This window comes from Phalacrocorax aristotelis, chromosome 8, assembly GCF_949628215.1.
Source record: "Phalacrocorax aristotelis chromosome 8, bGulAri2.1, whole genome shotgun sequence".
Classification (NCBI taxonomy): Eukaryota; Metazoa; Chordata; class Aves; order Suliformes; family Phalacrocoracidae; genus Phalacrocorax; species Phalacrocorax aristotelis.
Genome location: NC_134283.1, coordinates 33,335,926 through 33,346,974, shown reverse-complemented (window position 1 = coordinate 33,346,974; position 11,049 = coordinate 33,335,926). Strand labels below are relative to the sequence as shown.

The following is an 11,049-nucleotide window of genomic DNA, read 5'->3' as shown; positions in this document are numbered from 1 at the left end:
TCGGGGGCGAACGGTCGGGTGCGCTGCGCGGCGTGGCCGCCGTCGCCGTTCGGGCTGGTGGCGACGTTCGCGGGCTCGTACTCGCTGGTGCTGCGGGAGTCGCTGGACCGGGAGCGGGTGGCGGAGTACGAGGTGGAGGTGCGGGCGGAGGACGGCGGGGCGCCGCCGCTGCGCGCCAGCCGCGCGGTGCGGGTGCCGGTGTCGGACGTGAACGACAACGCGCCGGCGTTCGCGCAGGCCGTGTACACGGTGCTGGCGCGGGAGAACAACGCGGCGGGCGCGGAGCTGGCGCGGCTGTGGGCGCGGGACCCGGACGAGGCGGGCAACGGGGCGCGTGAGCTACTCGGTGGCGGAGGGCGGCGGCGGGGGCGCGGCGGCGGTGGTCGGGGGGTGGCGCCCGGCGTCGAGCTACGTGTCGGTGGACGCGGAGAGCGGGGCGGCTGTGGGCGCTGCAGCCGTTGGACTACGAGGAGGTGCAGGTGCTGCAGTTCGAGGTGCGGGCGGTGGACGCGGGGGAGCCGCCGCTGTGCGGCAACGCCACGGTGCAGGTCTTCGTGGTGGACGAGAACGACAACGCGCCGGCGCTGCTGCCGGCGGCGGGCGGCGGGCCGTGGGCCGGGGCGTCGGGCGAGGCGGCGGCGTCGGGGCCGGGCTCGGGGGCGTTGTGGGCGTGGGCGGCGTGGGGGGCGCCGGCGGGGCAGGTGGTGGCGAAGATCCGCGCGGTGGACGCGGACTCGGGCTACAACGCGTGGCTGCGCTACGAGCTGTGGGAGCCGCGGGAGAAGGGCCCGTTCCGCGTGGGGCTGTACAGCGGCGAGGTGAGCACGGCGCGGGCGCTGGAGGAGGCGGACGGCCCGCGGCAGAGGCTGGTGATCGTGGTGCGGGACCACGGGGAGCCGGCGCGCTCGGCCACGGCCACGCTGAGCGTGTCGCTGGTGGAGGGCGCCGAGGCGGCGCTGGCGGCCGCGGGCTCGTCCTCGTCCTCGTCCTCGTCGTCCCCGTCCTCGTCGGGGGCGGGGCTGCGGCCGGCGGCGGGCCGCGGAGGGCGGCGCGGCGGCGGCGGCGGCGGCGGCGGCGGCGACGACGAACGTGTGGCTGGTGGTGGCCATCTGCGCGGTGTCGAGCCTGTTCCTGCTGGCGGTGGTGCTGTACGGGGCGTCGCGGTGGGCGCCGCGGGCGGCCGTGCTGTCGGGGCCCGGGCCGGCGACGCTGGCGTGCGCCAGCGAAGTGGGGAGCTGGTCGTACTCGCAGCGCCAGAGCCGAGCCTGTGCGTGGCGGACGGCGCGGGCAAGAGCGACCTGATGGTTTTCAGCCCCAACTTCCCGCCGCCGCCCGGTCCCGCGGCGAAGGAGACGCAGCCGGAGCCGCCCGCTCTCCTGGACACGGTCAGTGGCCCTGCCTTTCTCGCCTCTCGCCCCTTCCCCCTTTTTGCTAGTCTCGCCCGAGTCGCCGTTCTCGCCCGCCGCCTGGGCAGGCGGTGGTGGGAGCCGGGCTCAGCCCCGGGGCCTGCGGGCGGTGGGTGCTGGTCGGGTGCTTAGGGCTGTTAACGGGACCTTTGCACCTGCCTTCACGTCCTTGGCGGGGCCCCTCTGCTATTGCTTTGCGGGAAAAGGAAAGGCATTTCCCCGCCCAGCAGCAGTTACCTGTTTACTGTTCTGGGTGGGAGTTGTTCTCCCGTGGAATAAAGTCACTGCCGACTGTGATGAGAGGGGCTAGGACATGGGCTTTGCGGATGCTCTTGCTTGCTGCTGTGTAGCATTTCCACCCGAGCTTGCTGAAGGGGTGCAAAACAGGCAGGCTGTGGTGGTGACAGTCCCCCAGGCACTATTTGCTGCTTCAACACCGTTGCTGACTGCAGATCACGCTGGTATCAGTATTTTCAAAACCAACAAAAAAATCAGCTCCAAATTTCCTATAGATTAGTTACCATCCATAACAGTGCTGTGCTCGTCAGCATTTGGGTTGCTCTCTCACAGAAGGAAATCGATGCCCGTTGCCACTAGAGCTATCCTGCCACCACCTCTGCCAATAGCTGTGTAATGTTTCAGAGGAGGAGCAGAGCTCACCAGTGTATAACATTTCCATCCCAGATAACGGAAGCATTCAAAACATGAAGGGTCAACTACAGGGTGTCTGCTGAACACAGTGTGCTTGATACCACCTGTATGTTTTTTATGGTGCCATTACTGATGGGAGTGGTCGTGGACTTGTGTTCCTGGGCAGAGCAGCAGTGTGACATATGCTGGCTTGTTATGATGTTCTATCAATGAGTGCATGAGCAGCCACACCTTTACAGAAGTCCCAGAAGGCTTCTGTCCAACAAAACAAAAAAAAAATCTGTAAAGACCCGCCGTACCCAAGCCCCAATAACAAACCGCCAAAGCCGAATTCTTCCGCTGAATCAATACCATCCATTACGCTGGGGTGCTTGTCAACGTTTGGGTTGTTTTTTCACAGCATGACATCAATGCCATTGCCATTTTGAGCTCTCCAACATCACCTTTGGAAAGAGCAGAGATTCTGCTGGATCTGGTGTATGTGATACGATCTGTATGTATATTTTTATGGTGCTGTCATTGCTGGGAAGGGTCTCTGAAAGTCCAGTTGAGCCCCGAGGTGGGAAAGGAGGCTGTAGCTTTTCTGTTGCAGAGGTGAAGGTGTCAGTGGCGCTGAATAGGTCCTGGCCATGCCGTGATGTGAAAGGTGACCTTGAGCAGTGGGAAGACTTGTCTGAGGGAAGTGGAAGTCCTTGGGAAGACCATGGGCCATTTGGAGATAAAACACAAATGGGAGACATTTGCTTGCCTTGAGACTGCATGTCTCAGTGGGGAATGGTGGTTGGCTAGAGGAAAGGATGAGGCAGGATGGGCACAGTGTGTGCTTTTGCAGGATCCTTTCCCAGGCTCCCAAGGGTGTGGAGTTGGAGGCCTTCCTGATCTTGAGATCATGTGTGGTATTGAAATGTCCACAATGTCTTTTGAGGTTAGGAGAATCAGGCACCAGAAAGGGTCCCTTGTGCTGCTGGCTGTCTGACGTAGGCAATGTGTTGATAAGCGGGGGTGAGCTGCAGGCTGCTGAATACTGTTTGATGAAGGTTTTCCCCTCTTCTTTTGAGAAAGGTGTTGCGAGTGTGTAGTGCTTCAATCTGCTGTCCTTGTATAGGTGTGGGCATCTATAGTAGCTTCCATCAACATTGGTTGATGTTGCCGTGATGGTTCCTTGATCCTCCTTCAGGCAGGATTTGTTAGGGCACATGATGAAGTGGGTGTAATCTTTGTGCTCTTGATTTTGCCGACTAGTGCACTAGCAGAGTCGGTGTCAGTAGAGATGGCATGTCCCCTTGTCATGATTCTCTCATTTGGTTACGTGCACGTACACAACAAACCGTCCGGAGTAGACCAACCCCTTTTTCTGTAATAGAAATTCTCTCACCCAGTTAATACGGTGAGTGTGCTTGTGCTTTGGCATTTGGTGTGTTTCCATCCAGGAATGAAATCTATCACAGAGTCCTTAAGAACTGCAATATGCACCTCCATGTTGTTTCCATCTGAGAATGCTGAAAAGGCGAAAACATGCAGGCTTCAGGCACCTGGGAAGAGGCTGCCAGATGCTGTGTGGCTTTGCAGCCTTCCATATGTTCTTTGTGCAAATTGTGAGGGAAGTAGAGGACGTGCAAAGGTCTGGGTCATGCCAAGAGAGGGGTTTGGAGCTGGGCATGTTGTTGGAGTTGAGCAATGTCTGAGTGTTTTGGCAGTGATCCTGCGAGTGGTAGTGAGTAGGGCCTGGGCTTGTGTCACTGGGAGGATGACTTTGAGCAGAGAAGAGTCTTTCCTGGTGGAAATGGAGACGCTGGGTAGAACACGTTCTGTGTCATTGAGGAAAAACTGGAGAATGTGTGCTTGGGTGTGGGGATGCTGTTTCCTGTGGTGTGGGACAGAGGATGGCAGCAGAAAACCTTGAGAACATCCCTGGCACACAACGGTGGTTCCCCGGGAGAATTCAAGACCTCCAGAATTTCTGCAAATCCTTGCACCATGTTCTTCTCTTACTGCTTGTGCAGATAACTGCCTTGTGTGCCTTTAATCACTTGGTTTTGGTGTGGAATATTGTTGGTCAAAGAGAAGCTTCTTCAAATCTGGATCATGCTGCCAGCCATCTCTGAACCTTGCTTCGTCTTGTCTCTGCTCTTAGTGTTAGTCTTGCTAGGGAGAGCAAGAAGTGGTCTCTGCATTCAGGATGCTGACAAACCTTGTGTTTCAATAGAGTGCAATGGGGTCCTTAGATGCTCTTCTCTCCTCTCACCAAAACTGCCCACCCTTTTTGCTTTTTTTTCTCTCACATTGGCAATGTGTTGTTGGTAACAGTGGGTGAGATGCAGACCGCTGAACTTTGGCAGCTGTCAGGTGGCAGACGTTATGGGTGATTTCCCATCAGTGTGGAGGATGGCTTTTCTACTCTCCTCATCTAAGTTTCCCTTTGAGTGAATGTCCTTAGCTTTCAGGTGTCCTTCCTGCTTCCCCTTTGACAGAAGTGCCTAAGGGGCTCTGTGCAGGTTTTGCAGAACATGAGTCATTTTTTTTCTGTCCAGCCTCGCCAGAAATCTGTGATAATATTAAGGGAAATTGTCCTTTAAAACCAATTTTCCTGTGCTGAAAATATCTCCCTTCTGAAGAAGGAACCAGTGATGCTACAGGTAAGTCACTCACACCTGAGGTGGATACGTTTAAAGAGAAAAGTGTACTTCTGATCCTCTTCCTAACCAGTTGTGGCATCTTTATGTTGGATTGCGCGAACGTTGCCTGGATTGTAATGCCTGTAGGTTTGGACCAGAAACCACCACTGCCTGTTCTCGTTCCTTTCCTGCTGCTTGCAGGCACAACATGAGCGTGTGGCAACAAAGACTGAGGGAGGAGTGTCCCCAGTGCGTTTCTTTGGGTGGGTGTGCTGGGCACCAAGGAGATGTTCTCAGTGAAAATGTCATGCTGCTACATTAGTGGCATGTGTTTGGCTGTGTGATGGGTGGGTTGCGATCACAAAGGAGAGGTATCCCCTGGGGGCTGAATGCGTTGTTTGAGCATTGCGTGTCTGCCTGAAAGGGAAGGGAAAATGAACTTGCCATTCCACGTGCAGGTGAAAATGCACCAGGAAGAATGGCTCTTCCTCAAGGTGTATGACGAGTGCTGAGGAGCTGTGGTTGCCCTGTGATTTTTCAGCCTTTGTGGAGGATTGTGGTGCAGGGCTGGGAGGGGTGTGAGCTCCAGAATGAGAGACTCTCCGGTGTTGTTTGGACTCTCTGGAGTGTGTTTGCACAGATGTCAAGTACCTGGGGCTTGGGCTTGTGTTTCAGTTCAAGCTGGCCAGCACTGTGAAGGACAACAAACAGGGCTTTTTAAAATATGTTAACAGCAAAAGGAGGATCAGAGACGACAACAGTCTGTGAGTTGATGAGGTTGGCCGCCTCGCAGAGAGGGATGTAGGCAAAGCAAAGATGTTTAATGTTTTGTTTGCCTGTGTCTTTAACACCGATGATGGGGCCTGGGACCCCCAGAGGCCTGTGTTGGAAGAGCGTGTCTAGGGGATTGCAACGAGGAAGGCCAAGGCCCACTTGGAACTCAATCTGGCAAGGGATGTCAAGGATAACAAGAAGGGCTTCTTCAAATACATCGGTAGGAAAAGAAAGACTGGGGAAACTGTGGGTCCGCTGCTGAAAGAGGTGGGTGCCCTGGTGATGCAGGATGCATCATGCCGAAGGCAGAGTTACTGAATGCCTTCTTTGCTTCAGCCTTTACTGCTAAGGCTGCCCCTCAGGCATCCCAGCCCCAGAGGTGAGTGAGAAAATCTGGAGAAAGGAAGGCTTCCCCTTGGTTGAGGAGGGTTGGGTTACAGATCGTTTAGGCACTGGATCCGCACAAATGATAGAATCATAGGATGGTTTAGGTTGGAAGGGACGTTTAGAGGTCATCTAGTCCAACCCCGCCTGCAGTGAGCAGGGATATCTTCAGCTAGATCAGGGTGCTGAGAGCCCTGTCCAACCTGACCTTGAGTGTTTCTAGGGATGGGGCCTTCACAGCCTCTCTGGGCAACCCATTCCAGTGTTTCACCAGCCTCAATGTAAAAATTTTTTTCCGAATATCCAGTCTAAATCTACCTTCCTTTAGTTTAAAGCCGTTACCCCTTGTCCCGTCACAATAGGCCTTGCTAAAGAGATTGCCCCCATCTTTCCTGTAGCCCCCCTCTAAGTACTGAAAGGCCACTATAACGGCTCCCTGCAGCCTTCTCTTCTCCAGGCTGAACAACCCCAACTCTCTGAGCCTGTCCACAGAAGAGAGGTGCTCCAGCCCTCGAATCATTTTTGTGTCCCTCCTCTGCACCCGCTCCAACAGTTCCATGTCCTTCTTGTGCTGAGGGCTCTTGACCTGGACACAGTACTCCAGGTGTGGTCTCATCAGAGTGGAGTAGAGGGGCAGAATCACCTCCCTCGACCTGCTGGCCATGCTTCTTTTGATGCAGCCCAGGGTACGGTTGGCTTTCTGGGCTGCAAGTGCACATTGTTGGCTCATTGTCCAGCTTTTTGTTTACCAGTACCCCCAAGTCCTTCTCCTCAGGGCTGCTCTCAGTCCCTTTGTCCCCCAGCCTGTATTGCTCTCAGGGGTCGCCCTGACCCAGGTGCAGGCCTTGCACTTGGCCTTGTTGAACCACATGAGTTTCTCACAGGCCCACCTCTCCAGCTTGTCTAGGTCTCTTTGGAGAGAAATCCATGGGCCCCGATGGGATGCACAGATGAGTGCAGGGGGAGCTGGCAGCTGCTGTTGCTAAGCCACTCTCCATCACCCGTGAAAGGTCATGGAGAACAGGAGAGGTTCCTGAGGACTGGAGGGTAGCCCATGTCACTGGAGTCTTCAAAAAGGTCAGGAAGGAGGACCCAGGAACCTATAGGCCAGTCAGCCTCCCCTCCATCATGGAGAGGAAAAGAAGGTTATCAGGAGTTGTCAACATGGATTCACCAAGGGGAGATCATGCTTGATGAGCCTGAGAGCCTTCTATGATGGCATGACTGGCCAGGTAGATGAAGGGAGAGCGATGGCTGTTGTTTACCTCGACTTCAGCAAGGCTTTTGGCACTGTCTCCCATAGCATCCTCATCGGTAAGCTTAGGAAGTGTGGGTTAGGTGAGTGCACAGTGAGGTGGATTGAGAACTGTCTGAATGGCAGAACTCAGAGGGTTGTGATCAACAGCGCAGTCTGGTTGGAGCCCTGTAACTAGCGGTGTTCCCCAAGCACCTGTACCAGGTCCTGTCCTGTTCAACATATTCATCAGTGACCTAGATGAAGGGACAGAGTGTACCCTCGGCAAGTTTGCTGCTGATAAAAAAACTGGGAGGAGTGGCTGATACACCAGAAGGCTGTGCAGCCATTCAGTGAGATGTGAACAGGCTGGAGAGCTGGGCCAAGGGGAACCTCATGAAATTCAACAAGAGCAAGTGTAAGGTCCTGCACCTGGGGAGGAACAAAGACACGCACCAGCACCGGTTTGGTGTTGACCTCCTGGAAATCAGCTCTGCTGAGAAGAACCTGGGAGTGTTGATGGACAGCAAGTTGACCATGAGCCAGCTCTGTGCCCTTGTGGCCAAGAAGGCCAACAGCATGCTGGGGTGCATTAAAAGGAGTGTGGCCAGCAGGTCGAGGAAGGTTTTCCTCCCCTTCTACTCCACCCTAGTGAGGCCACATCTGGATTATTGCATCCATTTCTGGGCTCCCCAGATCAAGAAGGACAGGGAACTACTGGAGAGAGTCCAGCAGAGAGCTGCAAAGATGATCAGGGGACCAGAACACCTCTCTTGCAAGGAAAGGCTGAGAGACCTGGGTTTGTTCAGCCTGGAGAAGAGGAGACTGAGGGGGGGATCTTATACTGCTTAAAGAGTGCATGTCAAGAGGATGGGGCCAGAGTTTTTTAAGTGGAGCCCAACGACAGGACAAGGAGCAATGGGCACAAATTGGAACACAGGAAGTTTCACTTGCATATGACGAAAAACTTCTTTACTTTGAGGGTGACAGAGCAGTGGCACAGGCTGCCCAGAGAGGTTGTGGAGTCTCCTTCTCTGGCAATATTCCTAACCTGCCTGGACGCAATCTGTGCACCCTGCTCTAGGTATACCTGCTCAAGAGCGGGGTTGGATGAGATGATCTCCAGAGGTCCCTTCCAACTTCTACCATTCTGTCATTCTGTGTGATACTGTGATTATCAGGGTACACCAACACTATCTTGCAGAAGGAAGAATCAGAGAAGGGAAAGGAAAAGACAAAGAAGGAATCTGTGCAAGTAAAAAGGGAGGGAGGGAGGGAGGGAGGGAGGGAGGAAGAATAGAAGGGAAAGAAGGATGGATGGAGGGAAGGAATAGTTTATAGATGGCATTATCAGAAACGGTATTGGCCTCAGTAGAGATCGCTTGTCCCCTTTTGGTGCTTAACTCAGAGATGTGCATTTAGAGCCACATCCTTCAGCACAGGGCAGATCTGGTTTTCTATGGTACAAATTCTCCCTCACACTTGGTATCAAGAGTGTTGTTGCATTTCTGCATTTGGTGTGGTTTATTCAAAGCATAAAATCCATGTGACTTGTATTCCAAGCTGTCACAGCTCTAATCACAGAATCCTTAAGAACTCTAATGTTCGGCTATGAGATGTTTCCATCTGAGATTGCTGAAAAGGCACAAAACATTCCGGGTGAAGGTCAGGCATCTGGGAAGAGCCTGCCAGAGAGTGAGCGGCTTTGCATCCCTCCCTGTGTTCTTTGTGCCAATCATGAGGGAAGGTGAGGATGTGCAAAGGCCTGTGTCATGCCCAGCGTGGGTTTTATTGCTGGGCCATGCTGTTGTGGTGGAGCAGTGTCTGGGAACTGTAGCAGCGATCTTCTGAGTGGGCACGGAATAGGGCTTAGGTCATCCGTCATGGGGAGGGTGACGCTGAGCGTGGAAGAGCCTTGCGTGAGGAAATGGAGATGCTGTGTAGAACACAGAGTGTGTCATTGGTGAAGAACTGGAGAATGTGTGCTTAGCTGGAGACCTCATTTTGCAGGGCTTGGGATAGAGGATTCCAGTAGAAAACCTTGGGCAGATGCACGGTGGTTGTTTCCTGGGATCCTCTCAGGACCTCCAGAAGTACTGCATATCCTCACGCCTTGGTGTTCTCCATGCAATTCCTGCCAGATGTGAAGACATGCGTTGTAGGCACCTTTGATCATTTCTTTTTCACATGGAATGGTGTTGATCAAGCAGAATGTTTTCCAAATTTTGATCACATTTGGCCACCCTTCTCTGAACATCTGCTTGGTTACTTCTCTGCTCTTAGTCTTTGTAGGGAGTAGAAAAGTGCTCTCCATATTCAACAAGTTGGCAGACCCCATGTTTCATTGAACGGAATGGGATGTTTTGGTTTTCTTCTCTCCTCTTACCAAACACTTCCTTTTTTTTTTTTTTTTTTTGTCCTTCTCTCACGTTGGCAATGTGTTGGTAACAGTGGTTGAGGTGCAGACTGCTGAATTTTGGCAGCTGTCGGGAGGTAGCAGAGCTTCAGTCGGTTGGCGATCGGTGTGGGGGATGGCATTTCCACTGTCCTGAGCTGATGTTGATGTTGAGAGAATGTCGTTAGGTTTCAGGTCTCCCTCCTTGTTGCCCTGCGATACAAGTGTATAAGGGAGCAATGCAGAGTGTCCAGTGATTTATAACCCAGTGGTTTATAATGCAGTGATGCTACAGGTAAGTCACTCACACCTAAAGAGAATGTGTTTGAGAGAGAGATGCACTGTTGTTCCTGTTTAGTTGTGGTATCTTCATCTTGGGTTGACTGAGCATTGAGTGGACTGAAAGCCAGACTCGGTGATCCTTACGGGTCCCTTCCAACTTGAAATATTCTATGACTGGACCAGCAAAGCCCCACTCTCTGCTCTCATTCCTTTCGTGCTGCTTCCAGGCGCAGTGTGAGGAAGTGGCAGCAAGGACGGATGGAGGAGGGACCCTAATGCGTTTCTCAGAGTGGATGTGTTGGATATGGAGGGGATGTTCTGAGTGATAATGCCACGGTGTTACGTTGGTGTGTTTTGAGGTGTGGCTCATGCTAATGAATGAGAAGTGTTCTGTGGGGACTGATGCCCCATGGTATGGAGGTTGTTGCTGTGTAGTTCTGGCAGAGCATGCCTGCCTGAAAGGAGAAGCAAGAGCTTGACATTCATCATGCAGGTGAAAAAGGAGGCCGGAAGAGCAGCTCTTCATCGAGGTAGATGAAGAGTGCGTGGGAGGTGTGGTTGCCCTGTGTTCTTTGAGCCTTCCTGGGGGACTGGTGTGCTGGATTGTGATGGGTTGGAGTTCCAGAGTGAAAGACTCCCCTGGGTTGTTTGGACTCATTGGAACCTTTTTTGCGCAGATGTCCAAGTACCTGGAGCTTGGCTTGTGCTTCAGAGCGAGGTGGATTCTGCTCTTGAGAGGACAGAGGCTGAAGAGTGTGGTCTTCCTTCCACAAGTAGAGGTGAAGGTGCACTCTGTCTGTCTTGCGTAGATGGGAGGAAAGCAGGAAGGTTGTTCCCCATCTGCATGGTTGGAGGGCAACAGGAAAGATGAACGAGAGGTCTTGCCAAAGGGCACGTTTGTGCTTCATGTTGAGCATGGTGTAGACATGTAGAAAATGGAAAAGGAAGAGATAAGGATGGAAGTAGGAGACAAGGGGAGGCAAGGGTAGGGCAGGTTGGGGCAAAAAAGAAGGGAGAGAAGGAAAAGAAGGAGGAAAGAGGAAAAAGATGAAAGGAAGAGAAAGGAAGAGATGAAGAATTAAGAAGGAGGAGAAAAAGAAGGAGGAAGGAAGAAAGAAGGAAAGAAGGAAATGGAAACAGGACTGTATGTAAAGAAAAAAGGAAGGAAGGAAGGAAGGAAGGAAGGAAGGAAAAATAAAAGAATGAAGAAATGAAAGAGAAGGGAAGATGGGGAAAAGGACTGTATGCAAATGAAAAAGCAAGGAAGGATGAAAGACAGACGGAAGGAAGGAAGTAAGTGGAAAAAAA

General features: G+C 53.2%; 1 protein-coding gene across 1 annotated transcript in view; it reads left to right on the top strand.

Annotated features, from left to right (window-relative positions):
• The window catches only part of LOC142061296 (protocadherin alpha-2-like), a gene marked incomplete at its 5' end in the record, with an annotated part of 2,941 nt that extends 1,341 nt beyond the window's left edge, over positions 1-1,600 (top strand). Inside the window, 5 exon segments of the mRNA XM_075102129.1 lie at positions 1-327; positions 329-433; positions 435-1,034; positions 1,036-1,261; positions 1,264-1,600. Coding sequence (XP_074958230.1) covers positions 1-327; positions 329-433; positions 435-1,034; positions 1,036-1,261; positions 1,264-1,538 — 1,533 coding nt within the window.
• Positions 1,601-11,049: the final 9,449 nt, after the last annotated feature.